Source organism: Strongylocentrotus purpuratus, unplaced genomic scaffold (genome assembly GCF_000002235.5).
Source record: "Strongylocentrotus purpuratus isolate Spur 01 unplaced genomic scaffold, Spur_5.0 spur5_scaffold_17, whole genome shotgun sequence".
Lineage (NCBI taxonomy): Eukaryota > Metazoa > Echinodermata > Echinoidea > Camarodonta > Strongylocentrotidae > Strongylocentrotus > Strongylocentrotus purpuratus.
This window is the reverse complement of record NW_022145602.1, coordinates 7,950,728-7,966,569: the sequence shown is the minus strand read 5'-3', so window position 1 is coordinate 7,966,569 and position 15,842 is coordinate 7,950,728. Positions and strand designations below refer to the sequence as shown.

Genomic DNA, 15,842 nt, shown 5'->3' with positions numbered 1-15,842 from the left:
GTGCTTTCAAAAAGAGGAAACAAGCATATGCGTACCCTAAATAACACTGAGTGGAGGGAGGAGAGGGGCGGGTTCATGCCACTGTTTTCTCTCACCATTATGACCTTTAGTCATAGATAATGTTATCCTTCAATAATGAATGATCTAAATTTTGTAGATTTGTCACCACGATTTGTGCGTCCCTTGAGAGACCAATGCCAGTAAATGGTGAGAGTTAAATCGCATGAATGACCTGCCATAGTTAATTCCAACTTAAAGTCGATCTTGGTCTTTGTGAAACACTCCCAGATACTGCTAGAAAGGGGGAAATATGAGAAACATGCTTCTGTATAAATTCATTTCAGCATTGCTTTCTAATCCTTCAGGCAGTTATGGGTTTATTTCTTCAAATTTCAGAAAGAAAAACAAATTCTTGCGGGCCAACAAGTTTCGGGTCAGCTTTGATAAATGAATTTTCACCGTGAAGTTATTGTAAATATGGTGATTACTATCACATTCTATCTGTAATTCAAACATGTGTTAAATCACTTCTTTCTTGCCAATTTAGAAATGAAATATGTTTCTGGATAACAAGATATATTTTTATAGATATTGTGAATGAAAATATTGTAGAATTATTCTGCTTACCCAATTCTGCATTTGATTTATACAAATTTAGTTTGTGTATATACTTTTTATTCAAGTATAATTGTTTTAAGGAATGAAAACCAATCTATTTTCTTAAGTCTCTCTCGTTATTTTTATAATATGTACATTTATTTGTATTAAAATCATAATGCAGGTAGAAACATTGAAACGTAATATTGATTAAAAAATGACCCCTCCCCCTCCCCCCCCCCTTTCTCTCCCCCTCCCTTTCTTAGAATTTAGGAAGTGTTATGGTTTATAGGTTCTGCAGTTGTATTACACCCGCAAAAAAGCATTTTGTATTGATATGTTTAATAATATGCCTGCATCATAGTAGTATATGACGATTTTCAATATACCTGGTATTTTATATAATACCTAAATACCTGTGTATTTTATATATTATACCTAAATACCTGTGTATTTTATATATTATGCCTTTATACCCGTGTATTTTATATATTATACCTTTATACCTGTGTATTTTATATATTATACCTTTATACCTGTGTATTTTATATATTATACCTTTATACCTGTGTATTTTATATATTTCAAAGACTTTTCAGCGAATATCAGCAATTAAAATGGCATTACAGCACTTCATTTGTCATTGCCTTTTACTTGTACATCCAGTGGTGTGTTTCACAAAGATTCTAAGTCAAACTTAACTCTAAGTTGGACTTACATATTATGGAGAGCCATTTGTAGCCTTAAAATGAAATATATTAAAAATAAAAAATTAAAGTGTTTTAGACTTTTCATACATTCCACATCAAGAACATGAAATCTTTCATGATAATAGAAAATATGAATGATTTGAATCAACATTTTATGCCTTTTAAAATAACTTTTACAAAATATTTTCAAGGATGCTAATGGCTTTCCATAACTTTTAAGTCCAACTTAGAGATAGGTTCAACTTGGGATCTTTGTGAAACGGGTGTTTGGTATTGTTCTCTTTTGCGCGCGCGCTCTCTCTCTCTCTCTCTCTCTCTCTTTCTCTCTCTCTCGCTCTCTCTCTCTCTCTCTCTCTCTCTCTCTCTCTCTCTCTCTCTTATCACTTGGAAAGTTAACCCTATAGTTGCCTTTAGCTAATTAGTGGAGGGTGATTGGGTTAATATTTTACAGGAGTATAGTTTTCTGGGATGATGAGCATAGTCGCAGTGGTTATGCTGGTGTGTTGGAGTTGTCCCGGATTAATTTTCCGTCAGGGGTAGCTGCCAAAGGGTCGAGTTGTCTTGTAGTATTGTCTTGGATGGGGTGGAGGGAGTGGACGGTGGGGGGGGGGGGGGGGTGTCTAGGAGGGGTCGTCTACCATAATCATCGTGCATTGATTTATTATTTAGACCTATGCTTTATATCTCACTTTCTGTCACACGTATTTCTCATTCTTTAAAGATACTATTTGAATTCCCTTTTGCAGCCAACGTCAAATTCTGTAGAACTTTGCAGGAATATTAATATGTCATGTATGTCCTATCTGTGACATTTAAACATTGGCAGTGTCATAGTATTCAAATTATGCAAGGAAACCCGTTTACCTTCTAGACTTCACTGTCAGACACTATTGAGTGACTGACTGACATTTTTTTTTCTTTGGTAATAACATACATAGCATGAGCCTTAACAGGTATACATGAGCATTTGTCTACATCAATAACCCACTACTTGTGATGGCCAAAATAAAACTGATTGAATCCTTGTGCAGCACAAAACGTACGACCATTCTGTTAAAGGGTCTGAAAATCAGACTATTACTTTGGTGATTGCAATCACTTAAGTGGATTCTACAACTAATGGTCGTTATTTTCCCATTAAAAGCCATTGCCAAGCCCTTTCGTTTGTAGAGAAGTTCTAAATGAGTATTGTCTTTCAAATGCCGTTGGAATTTAACCTTGCACTTTTTGGCCTGCAAATGTGACAACCCGCCCTCTTTCTTTCTCTCTCTCTTTCTCTCTCTCTCTCTTTCACTCTCTCTCTCTCTCTCTCTCTCTCTCTCTCTCTCTTAGTCTTTCTCTCTATGCCTCCTTTTCTTTATTCTCTCTCTCTCTACATTTCCCTGTCTCTCGATCATGTTATGCCTCTCTTACAGTCTTCAACTCTTTAGCACAAATCGTCACACCTCTTTAAAAATATAAGTACGATAAGATATTGAAGAAACGAATGATTAAATTATGTCAAATATACTAGACGGATACTGCGGTGCTTTCAATGCCCATTTCTCCTCCCGTAATCACATATCACGATAAAAGCTATATTTTGTAGTTTTCTTGGCTTAAAGGTATAGACCAGTTTTGGATACGCCCCCCCCCCCTCTAAAAAAATGAAATGGAAGCTCTGATAACCAATCGTGTGAAAGAATATATTTTGACTAATTCGTGATGACACAAATTTTGCCGGGAAACCGCTTTCTAATTGATATATTTGGTAAATTATCATATCGATCAGGCCTGGATAGATATCGCAAATGCATTTGGGCATATATTTCTGTCTTTTGCGAATTTAGGTTTAAGTATTACCATCTAAACCTCTGAAGGCGATATTTAAACCATATTAAATGGATTGTTTGCATCAAGAACCCTTGAACAGCAATTTTACCACTACCGGTCTATATCTTTAAGCTTGTTTTATTGATTTACCTTTGTTTCCTTCACTGAAATGTAAAATATTCCACATTCTTTCCTCCTAACTTTTCTAAACTGTATTTGTAACGATATGCTCTTCAATTTCGTTTTGTATCAGGCATTTTGTTCGGTTTTAATTGGTAGGTTACCTAGATTTTAACCATCAACTAAGAATGCAAGAATCACAAAAATGTACATGATTAATTGAATTTCATCAAATTCAGTTTAATACAATGTAGTGAAACATAATTCCATAAAATCGTTGAAAAGCTGTACAGTAATATTCATGATAATGGCAATTACATCAATCGCCGCTAGTTCGGAATCGTATTTCGTTCTTCATACTGATAAAAAAAGTCTGAGTTTTATACAATAATGATCTTCCTGAAATTAAAAAAATCTAATTTTTTTAGAGAATTTAAAAGTAACAAAAAGTGTATTATTTTAATAAAAATTAAATATTTATTACAAAGCTTTTCGAAAAGTGTGTGCTGACTCTTTTAAAAGTCTATCAACTGAAAAACAAGAACTATACATTATTACGGTAAAACATCCAAAATCACATCACATTGCTAGGTGAAAAAACAAAAACACATACACTATATACATAAACACATCGGCGTAGTGTAAGAACAACCATTTAAAAGGGCGATTGGACGCGGGAAGGGAGGTGTCTTAGGGGAAACAAAATTTGAATTTTCCAAGCTATTGACATGATTGAATAGCTTGAGGGCGCAACTCTCAACAAAACCAAGATTCAGAAGGGGAAAAGGGAAAGAGTGGAAGACCTTTATTTCCACGAGTACATAAGTGCATTAGTGTTCATTTCTATATGAAATGCCCTCTTCTGAAGTTATTTTGTTCTGCAATTTCCGCTAATTACAAAGTCTTATGTCCCCGATTTCGACATCTGTTTCTTTATAGACTAACATAAAACAGATACTGATTTGATTCGGCATGGCCTAACACAGTGGCGTAGCCCGCGTGCTGCTTTGAGTTCAGGTGGTTCAGTTTACGGGTGCGGCCGGGGGCGCAACAGTCTTACAAGAGGGTTTGAAATGCTAGGAAACTGATGGGGAGGGGGAATAGGGTACGGATATATGGTGGGGGTGCAATCATCTTTGATTCAATAAACGCACCCTTTTTGCCTTTCGAACCGGTTTCTTAATTCATCACATTAAAGAAAGCGTTTTCGTGTTGTGACTTCAATAACAGAAAATAGGTTTCAGGCCTACAGATCGATAAATGACTAGCGTTAAATATTAAAATGTCACTGCATAATGACTTCCCCTTTCACTTGGACATGTAGGCTAGACAAAGATGTTGTAGTCCGTTTAACCCCTGAATGGAGGCTGGTTGGGATTATTTGGGTTCTGGGGTTGGTTCGGTTGGTTAGGCCAATTAGGGTTCTGGGGTCTGTTCGGTTGGTTAGGGTTCTGGGGTTGGTTCGGTTGGTTAGGCCAATTCGGGTTCTGGGGTCTGTTCGGTTGGTTAGGGTTCTGGGGTTGGTTTGGTTGGTTAGGCCAATTAGGGTTCTGGGGTCGGTTCGGCTGGTTCGGGTTGTTTGGGAAGTTTGGATTCACGGGTCGATTCGGGTTGTTAGGCTGGTTAGGGTTGTTTGGGAAGTTTGGATTCACGGGTCGGTTCGGGTTGTTAGGCTGGTTCGGGTTGTTTGGGAAGTTTGGATTCACGGGTCGGTTCGGATTGTTAGGCTGGTTAGGGTTGTTTGGGAAGTTTGGATTCACGGGTCGGTTCGGATTGTTAGGCTGGTTAGGGTTGTTTGGGAAGTTTGGATTCACGGGTCGGTTCGGATTGTTAGGCTGGTTCGGGTTGTTTGGCTGATTTGGATTCATAGGTCGGTTTGGGTTGTTAGGCTGGTTAGGGTTGTTTGGGAAGTTTGGATTCACGGGTCGGTTCGGGTTGTTAGGCTGGTTAGGGTTGTTTGGGAAGTTTGGATTCACGGGTCGGTTCGGATTGTTAGGCTGGTTCGGGTTGTTTGGCTGATTTGGATTCATGGGTCGGTTTGGGTTGTTAGGCTGGTTAGGGTTGTTTGGGAAGTTTGGATTCACGGGTCGGTTCGGGTTGTTAGGCTGGTTAGGGTTGTTTGGGAAGTTTGGATTCACGGGTCGGTTTGGGTTGTTAGGCTGGTTAGGGTTGTTTGGGAAGTTTGGATTCACGGGTCGGTTTGGGTTGTTAGGCTGGTTAGGGTTGTTTGGGAAGTTTGGATTCACGGGTCGGTTTGGGTTGTTAGGCTGGTTAGGGTTGTTTGGGAAGTTTGGATTCACGGGTCGGTTTGGGTTGTTAGGCTGGTTAGGGTTGTTTGGGAAGTTTGGATTCACGGGTCGGTTCGGGTTGTTAGGCTGGTTAGGGTTGTTTGGGAAGTTTGGATTCACGGGTCGGTTTGGGTTGTTAGGCTGGTTAGGGTTGTTTGGGAAGTTTGGATTCACGGGTCGGTTCGGGTTGTTAGGCTGGTTAGGGTTGTTTGGGAAGTTTGGATTCACTGGTCGGTTCGGGTTGTAAGGCTGGTTAGGGTTGTTTGGGAAGTTTGGATTTACGGGTCGGTTCGGGTTGTTAGGCTGGTTAGGGTTGTATGGCTGATTCGGATTCATAGGTCGGTTAGGATTATTTGGCTGATTCGGGTTGTATGGCCTGTTGGGATTATTTGGCCGATTCGGGTTGTATGGCCTGTTGTTTGGCACAATAGGTGTGTTTGGTCGATTCGGGTACAAGGGCCTGGTGGGTTGATTCGGACCACCCGGTTGGTTCGGGTTGCCGGGTGGAATCGAAACGCCCGGTCCCCGATAAGGAGGTCCGAATCGGAGTTTGCAGACGTAGGACATGGGGGTTCTCCAGTTCGATGTGACCCAGGTTTGGAGCTCACGACCGTTGAAGATGTGGGCGGCTTGTCGGTGCCAGTTTAACTGGGGTTGATCTACCTTCCAGTTGGTGTACGCCACAGGAGTATGATCAATCCACTGATACCTAAAAAAAAAATATATATATATATATATACAAGCAATTTGTAATTTTAGTTTGTGTTCGGACCTTACTGCTTATCATGTTAAGGGACATGTACCTTGAATATAATCCCAAGATTGTTTAAATGAACTTAAGGACAAGAAAGAAAGTAAGAGGAATAAGATTTAGGATTAAAAGAAGAATTGGAAGGAGAAATAAGGAGAAAGGAAGAGGAGTGTAATGAAAAAAAATGAGAGAATATCAAAATCATGATTATGCAAATTAACGTCAATCTTATTAATTAATTGTAAAAATGGAGAAGAAAAAGTGGAATCATATAGGTTGAAGAAAATAGAAAATGAGAGTATGAGGGTGGATCGTATTACAATAACTATATATATATATATATAGCGGATGTAGTATTGTTTTCCGCTATCACCTAAATCAGTGATATAACATTACACAAAAGACATATTTTCACAAACGACTATTTGGTAATAGGACCCCCTGTTGACCATACCTGCAGAGTAGTGACAAAATGGTAATGGGATGTCGATGATGGACCCAACATAATTATGAGGGGAGAAAAAGAGAGGGGGGAGAGAGAGAGAGAGAGAGAGAGAGACTTCGGAGAGAGAGGAGAAAGGGGGAGAGGGGACAGAGAGAGGAGAGGTGGAAATAAAGGCAGAGAGAGAGAGAGAGGGAGAGAGAGGGAGAGAGAAGGAGAGAGAGAGAGAGGGAGAGAGAGGAGAAATAAAGAAAGAAAAGAAGGGGAGAGATAATGGCCAAAATCCAAACGAATGAATACTATTATGAAATAAAATACATTTCTTACATGTTCTGAGTCTTCTCAACCAATCCGATCCAGACTTTGTTCTGAGACGCTCCCGTCTTATAGAGCCAGTTGTAGACGAACTTGTCCTCCATGGGACTCTCGATGGTGACCAGGTCCGCGCGGTAGACCTGTCCATTTGGACCATATTCCTGGACCATGTTACACCGGCGGTGCGCGTCCATCCATGGTAACCGTTCTGCGTTGAACCTGGGTTGGGGAGGCGGCGACGGGGAGGGAGGGAGGGAGGGGGAGAGGGGGAAGAGGGGGAAGAGGGGGAGAGGAGGAGAGGGGAGTATTATTGGACGTGGAAGAGAGGGAGGGGGTAATAAAAGGAAGATAAGGCAGAGAATTGAATTTAAGTTATGGCCCTACTGAACTGAACACTTCGCAGTGCAATAATTACAAGACATTGTCGATCACAAATTTCAAACAGATGTAAATGTATACTTATTGAACATTGATATAATTATACAGTAGCCTTAGTTTTAAAACAATAACATCAACCAGAATGATACAAATAATTATAATAACAAAACTTAATAAAAATGATAATAGTTATACAAAAAATAATATCAACAATAATGATAACAATGTTTATAATGATAATAATAATAGTGATAATAATATTTTAAAAATAACACTAATATTAATGATAATAATAATAAAATATCGATGATTACAAATCTTAGGATGGCAAAAACCTTCAACAAATCAACCTAACGCAATTCCCTTAGTCATATTCCAGTATACGTAGGCTCTACTGCAATTGACTTGGAGTTGGTAGTCTCGAAAGCCTTTGCTATCACATCTTAAAGTTCTTCCGGATAAAAGCTTATAATGCGGGTCTAAATACCACCAATTCATTGATTGAAAGTTTGAAACATTGCGAAATAATTCTTCTCCAGGCTCAGATCTAGGTCACATGTTTATTTCAATTGTTTTTCTTCTCTTTTTCTTCAAATGTTCAATAATCCTGTCCATAACAATCCGGGAAAGCTGTAAACTAGTTCGGGTTCCTTCTCTTATCCTAACCTCTGATAATTTGGTTTAAGGATAGACCTACATCAAGCGGAAACCCGACTTCAGATGAACGAAAGATAAACGAATTGTTTCTGTTATTTTGACGTATATTCGGTTACAGATATGAGTAAAGCCTACAGGATTCGGAACCTGCCCTTTCCAGTTTCATTGTTTATCCATAGGTTGCTATAACAACCAGGTCGATTTCTGTGTCAACCGTTTGATCTAGAGATGACCCCGTTTTAAGGTTATATTGTGACCATTGTCATTTTAAGGTTATATTATGGCCATTGTCATTCTAAAATTTTATTGTGAACATTTTCATGATGCGTTTTTTTGCGTTTGGTTTCAACAATCCATGTATCATTGTATATATAGAGAGATCCAAATATAGGAGATCAATGGAGTTCTATGATAACTCCATCTTGAATATCCAATCATTATTGTTTTATTTAGTTTGGCATATCAATTAAATAATTTGGATTGTATGACATAGGATCAGAGGAGAATAACTTTGCTGCAATTAGTTTTTAAAACCAATCGACCTCCTAACTTCTACGATGTGCCAAGACTAACCCAAAGTCTATGCAAAAACCTGACCTTAAATCTAATCTGGTATGTCAATGACCCCATATCTATAGTAAAATACTAAACCCAAAATATCATACGTGCCAATGTCATTCTCTTTCGTTATGGCTCTGCCGCCATCTACGAGAATAAGTTAACAAAATCGAGGCTGCCCAAATATGAAACACCAAGCATCCCCTTGTAAGTTGTATGGATAAGACCCCCCCCCCCCCCCCGCGCGTTTGGCAATTATGTTGTTAGTCTATTGAAGAGGGACTTCAACTGAAATGCAACAAAAGCGTTTTATTATTATGAGAGGGAAAGAGCCTCAGATGAAGCAATACGCAAATTGAAAGAACTTTTATTCCGGCATAAAGATTTGTTTTTTAACGACTTGATATTTATAGTCACTTTAACTTTAAGTCGAGTCAATTGTCATGGACTCTTTTTGTAAAAGAATCAAGTCCTTTCAATAGTTATTTTGAAGACAGAGGCTGATCATGATGTTGTTTAAAGAAGAATTACTTCATCGTAAGGTCTTTGAATCATGCAAAAATACTAAGAAACTGCTTGCTGGAAATAAGTCATTTACTAAGGAAAAGAACACAGCACAGGGATATGGTAATATGGGACTAAAACACATGCGGTTATGTTTGGTCCAAGTTCGATAACCATTTCCCGAAATATCTCAAATATTCAGGCTTTTCACCATACATCATTTTCCTGCGAATTTTCTTTTCTGATTTTCTGCCCCATATGTTAATGCAAATCAGAATGCTTGCTAATAATTTATTCATCTTGTCAACCTTCTCTTTAAGACATTTTGCTGAACCCCAAAATGATTCTAAAGCTGTAACCTGTAACCAGGAAGGATGACGTCTGTGCTGTGGTTCCGTAGAGAAAGTTTTTCACTTCCCGTCATGCATCGGGAGATTAATAGTCCAGGGGGCTCGCAGGGGACCGTACACACTGTCAACTAAAATTTTTGGAAGGTCCGTTCAGATATGACGCGGTAAACCACAATAAAACAGTTTTTTATTTGAATTAAAAAATATAAAGCAACTGATAATTAGTGAGGACATGAGGTCACAAACTAATAACCAAATTGGCAATTTGTGTAGTGATTTCCATTGTTTTACATATTTTTTTCAAAAGTTCATAACTTTCTCATTAATTATCCGATTTTGCCCAAACCTTTTTTGATTGGTCTGTGGAGTATTTCTTGCCACAAGTGGAAAAAGAATGAATAAATGAATAGATAATAAATAAATAAACTAATAAATAACTAACGCATAGTCAGGATACATAGTTAATATTATAATTCGGAGAATAGTGAGCCCTAATAAACACTTAGGAGTGACAAATGATTGAGGCCATTAGGTCGAAGCTTTTATTATTGGGATCATGTACATTAGAAGAAAGTTGGCAAACACTCAATAATCAGTAGATGAAGAGGAACCCTATAATTGGAGTATGGTGGACTACCCATATTCTGCTTGGGAATGTATATTTAACATGCATGCTGAAATGATTCAGGGACTCTTTGCCCCCGAAACTTTACTGATCCATTTCTAAAAAATAACTACGAAAAGTCATTCTTACCACACACTACGATTTAATAAGAAACATGTGTCACTCTGATATTTTGTGTGCGTATGCGTGTGCGTTGCGTGTTGTTTCGTTGTTCACACGGTTCTAAATAATTGTTTATGGAACAGTTTGTGCTTCCTCGCATCAAAATCTTTCGTTTAGTTTGCCTTTTCAAATGGTATGTTACTGGTAATCTGAAAGTCTTCAGTTAAAGCTAATATGGGATTGGGTATAGAGCTTTGCAATATTCATCGTCTATTGTTTATTCACACGTTGTACTGTCTATTTAAAGAACAATTTTGACGATTGCTGTTTCCTGAAATTATTGAACCCAAAATATTCGAAATGAAAGCAAAATGAACAAACAAAACACAAAATAATCGCAGTAACCAACAAGCAAAGAAGCAAAAATATGAAATGAAGAAAACGAAACATCCACAAACTAAAACCAATGGAAACGGCCCTGGGTATTCAAGTTTAAGTTCTATTGCAGAGTATTGACAGTTGTTTGAACTCTAGGTTTTATTTTTGTTCCCTAAACTGAGTGTTGATTAGACTGGTAGATGCAGATAATAGATTTAAGGTATATCCGATCGTTCTCTCTCTCCCTCTTTTCTCTCTCTCTCTCTCCCTCTCTCTCTCGTATTATTTCTTAAAATATAATAGTGAGCGCCGCTACCGTGGGTAAATATGATTAATACATTAATTATTATTATTATTATTATTATTATTATTATTATTATTATCTACAAGCAAACCGTATATTTAGAGCCTAGAGGACATTAAATCTATACATGACTTAGGTAAGGAAAGTAAAATAACCATTCAAAAAATCGGTTTACCTTGATAAAATGATACCTTGATAACCTTTTACGTACGTTTTCAGTTTCCCTAAAGGTGATTAGAATCATATATTCCCATATTCCTATGTTAATATCAGTCTATCCATGCTTACTAAACATTTGTTGTTGTTGCTGTTTCATACATTCAAATCCATTTATGTAAGGTAAAGCTGAGGCCAGGCATGCATTTCCCCCCCCCCCCCCCAAGTGTATAGCCCTTCTGTAAACCGTGAAAAATCCTGAGGTGAATCACTAGGCAGATTTCGAAAGTGAAACCGGGTCACTCCTAAATTTAGCATCCTCTGTTTTCATCGGTTCAAAACAGAACGACAACTTTAGCGTTAACTTTCGGTATGACACGCACATCTCCAGTGGCATCGCAAGTCTAATTTCATAAGCTGGGGGGGGGGGGGCGTTTTCACTGGAACGTTAGGCCGACAAGGGTAAAAGGCGTAACATTAGGCGATCGCATTGTAAATTTATAGTTATTATATAGAATGTTCTTGTTTTTGATGATCTTCTCTTTTGTATTCAATATTTATGCATATATCAAAATAATAATACTCTGAAGTACCAACAAAATGATGTGAAATACACATTACCAAAAAAAGGTTAGGCAGACAGGATAAAACGCTCAAAGGTGGTAAGAAGACTTAAGGTTTTCCCGACATAGGTCTACAAGAATAGAGCTATCCTGTTACAATACAAGTAACCGTGCTTCTATAATCTTCACCCTTTCCATGCAATCTTTCAGACGTTCGCAAAAACTCTTTGAAGCAAACGGAGAGAAATCCCCCCACATTCCAAATAAAAAAAAAATCGACAGGCTCTTAAATATTACACCACTGCTGTTTTTTGTTGTTGGCTTTAAGACCTATGGTCATATCTCATTTAATCACAAATTCTTACATTCTAATTGTATTTCTTCTTAACAGCTTACCATTCCTATCATTTCCTTTTGATTTTCCTTGTAATTCTTTGCATCGACTAGTAAACAACAATTTCAGTAGGGATGCTCCCCCTTACACACAAACACACGCGCGGTCACTCACGCACTCACAATCACGCACTCACACTCACCCCCTCTTGTGCTTATAGCCTAATGAGAAATTAATTATTTTGTTCTGATATTTCCCCTTTTATTATTTTCAGGGCAAGTTGCCAGAGTTCAGAAAGTCTGAATAAGCTCTCTCCACCTCGATTTTGCCAAGGTGTCGAGCAGCCGGCCAAAAGTTTCCCAGTCGTCATTTAAAGTTGCCAAAATTGAATTAAAGATTTATATTTGGAATAACCTATATTTGACGCCAACTCGTGTAATTCAATAAATTGATTGTGCCGGTAATGTGTCGCGCATGCGTATATTCAAGATGTAGTTTGGGGAAATCTATGAAGATAAAATCCACCAGGGAGATCCCTGCATCCACTATAGTCGGAAAACGAATTGCTCGGTTTACATGCTAAATCAGCTCCCTTGACCTAGCACTGGCCTAGCAGATATTGAAAAACCAAGCACACATATACCCCCAAACGTTATTTGTTTCTATCTGTATTCTATTTTTCAGCACAGTTTGATAGATTCATGCACAATTAAAAAATCTACAAACTGAAATCAAATCTTAGAAAAGAAGTAGATACCCCTGAAAGTATGGTTAGGAGGTTTCATGTCTCCCGGCTCAGATTGTTATATAATTTTCCCCGTTACTATTATCTTTCCTTCTCTCTCAGCGTATTCTCCCTTAAAACGAACATGCTTTAACATTATAACTGATTAATGACAAATCACGAACTCGAAGTGTTAAGATCCCCTTAAGACACATTGACCAGTTCGAGGGGATATGGCAATTACTTTGTTTGTATTTGAAGAAAATGTAACAAAATTAAATCCCGCTTTCTGAATGCGTTTCATAAAAGCACATGTTTTAAATCTTTGAGAGAACATGATATATTTCAGCTGTGTTTGTTAACTCTTTCCCGGTTTCAATGCCTTGGTGGATACTTCATCCATAGCCGCCCTAGCCGCCGCCCCTCCCCCGGAAAAAAATTGCCAATTTGAACCTTTAGACGGTAACCATGTTGTAGTGATTATGACGGTGTTGGCAGTGCTGATGGCCTTGCAGTAACCAACACAGTTATTAGCATAATCTCCGGTACGAGGCAAGTCTCACGACATGATATTCTTGGCATGGTTATACCGGGTTATTAATAGAAATATCCTCTTAATAATAGGCCTATCAACCGTGGGTTAAGGAAGTATGTTTTTATATTTCTCTGTCCCTTTTTTATGATATGATGCTTGAGGACGTTCTGCAGTAATGTTCTTAGCTGCGCACGCATCACCACCTGGGAAGTATTTTACAAAGATTAAGATCATTTTTTTTTCAGTAGATGGACTTAACTATGGCAGGCTGTTCATGCCACTATAGTTGCTCTCACCATTATGATCTTTAGATATATGTTTTCCTTCAATAATGAAGTATCAAAGAATGTAAATTCTGTAGATTTGGAACCATGATTTGTACGTCCCTTGAAAGACCAATGCCAGTAAACGGTGAGAGCAAACAGTGGCATGAACAGCCTGCCACAGTTCAGTCCAACTTAAAGTCGATCTTATAATCTTTGTGAAACACTCCCCTGGTATACACAAGGCCCAGAGTTCCTGGTATTGTGCAAAGTAAACACATTAGCAGGTGACCCTTCGCACGTCCTTAAAATGTCTGTTCACAATCAGTTGCTTCTACGATTTTCACGACTGGAAATGATAATGTAATGATTATGTAGAGATCAAGAACACAATACAAACAATTCCAGAAGCGATCTGTCGTTAATCCTCCTGATTAGTCTATCTGATCATCTGATCTGATTAAGACGTGTCTTCCGCTGATAATAAGATTATCTTAAAACTTTACAAATTTGTGTTTCTTGATGTTAATTACACAATCTTTCCCGATCAACTGAAAAAAGATGCAAAGATTATAGAGCTAGAAAAAAAGATGTACCCTTATTCTGTTCCCTATTCCTTCGAATAGATACCATCCTCGTTGGAGTTTCGGAAAAATGATAAATTAGAGTCTCCAGTTGAACTTCTTTAAATTGATTGATTTAGAATTAGAGCGTGATAAACTATACTGAGGAAACTTAAAAATGTGATGTAATATTAAAAATGGCCATGTTCGTTCATATCATCATGACTTCCTCGTTATTTCGTACAAATTATGCAAAACTAAAACATTGTTAGAAGACATTGCTGTGTACATACATATTTTGAGACGATAATATTCAAACTTAGGGTATGGTGACTATTTCAGACGATACATTTTTTTTTCTTTCAATAAATTAAGACGAGTGTGGGCTACGCCATTACAAATTTCCACGTTTTTGCATTTAACCGTCCAAATGTACAAAGCCATAATCGCTGCCATTTCCCTGGTGCACCTTGCCAAGATATTAAACGACATTTGCAACTCTTTACCCGGGTGTGGTAGATGTGTACGGGGTAGGAAGAAATTCATCGAACGCTTGGCACCTAGTCATCATGCATGGTAGCCGGGTTAAAGCCTAGGTAATTATGTGATTGTACTGGCACCCAGGAGAACATGGATACTGATGAGGCTACCCTAGATAAACAAAGTCATATTATTATCATAATTATTAATTATCTTTAAAATGAGCAACCACCAAAACAATCCACCAACCCAAGATAGCAAGGCGGTGGCACCCTATCACTTACTATTAGGCTACCTTAGATAAACAAAGCCATATCATAATCATAATTACTAATTATCTTTGAAAACGAGCAACCACCAAAACAATCCGCCAACCGCAGAAATCAAGGCGGTGGTACCCTAGCCTATCACTTACTTGTAACATGAGTAGCCGAAGGTAGCCCATCCTGCCGGGCAGGTGACAGCCAGAGCCTGCCCCGTCAAAAGGCAGACGACAACCGCTAGAATAAGTGTCCTCATCTTGCCACCAAATTTCGTTATCTGCCCACCAAAGGTTGCAGATCTGACACCTTAACTCCAGATGTCTCCGATTTTGTCCTCTTATAAACCGGGGTTTTGAAACCGGAAGAGTTCAGGAGCGAGGTCAGCGAAGGTCAGCTAAGGTAGTAGGTGCGCTCAGGGATTTTAAAGCGATAACCGATTTATATACATTTTGATGATGGAGTTTGAAGTCCACACTAATTTTTGATGAAAATAGTAGAAAACTTACGGTGACGGAGCACTCTCTGCGGCCGCTCCCATTTTGTGGAACATCCTCCCATCACATATTTAAAGGTTTCTTCTTCTTTACACCCTTTAAAAACGGTGCTAAAAACACACTTATCCGAATCCATATGAGCTGTTGACACCTGTTCGTCATGTTCATTGTTTCGATGACAATTTATCCAGGCATTATTTCATTACGTCACAATTCGTCTATGGTTTGGTTGGTGTTGGAATTGGGGTTTAGGTTAGGTTTAGAGTTAGGGTTTTAGGTAAGGTAGCGTGCTAAACCAACTAAGTAGGAAATATGGCGCGGAGCATGAAACGTAAAACCACCCTTCCTACGTAATCCTTTAAAGTTTTTTTATTTCGGTACCTGGAGAGTGTTTCACAAAGATTGTAAGTTGAACTTATCTCTAAGTTGGAATTAACAATTATGGAAAGCCGTTGGCATCTATGAAAATATTTTGTAAAAGTTATTTTAAAAGGCATTCAAATCATACATATTTTCTACTATCAAGGAGATTTCCTATTCTTGATGTGGAATTTATATAAAGTCTAAAATACTTGA

General features: G+C 38.1%; 1 protein-coding gene across 1 annotated transcript; it reads right to left on the bottom strand.

Moving 5' to 3' along the window:
- Positions 1 to 3,447: 3,447 nt before the first annotated feature.
- Positions 3,448 to 15,111, bottom strand: LOC105445692 (sporozoite surface protein 2-like). Its single transcript, XM_030988602.1, has 3 exons — positions 14,925 to 15,111; positions 7,048 to 7,254; positions 3,448 to 6,236 (listed from the first exon to the last, which is right to left on the bottom strand). Exons 1-3 carry the CDS (start codon positions 15,026 to 15,028, stop codon positions 4,589 to 4,591), a joined length of 1,959 nt encoding a protein of 652 aa, XP_030844462.1. The 5' UTR covers positions 15,029 to 15,111; the 3' UTR covers positions 3,448 to 4,588.
- Positions 15,112 to 15,842: the final 731 nt, after the last annotated feature.

Bases quoted from the DNA above. Each gene is read 5' to 3' on its own strand.
- LOC105445692 (XM_030988602.1), bottom strand. From the start codon at position 15,028: ATGAGGACACTTATTCTAGCGGTTGTCGTCTGCCTTTTGACGGGGCAG. The intron at 7,255-14,924 runs GTAAGTGATAGG...TCCCCAACCCAG, and splicing joins TTCGGCTACTCATGTTACAA to GTTCAACGCAGAACGGTTAC. The intron at 6,237-7,047 runs GTAAGAAATGTA...TTTTTTTTTTAG, and splicing joins GTTGAGAAGACTCAGAACAT to GTATCAGTGGATTGATCATA.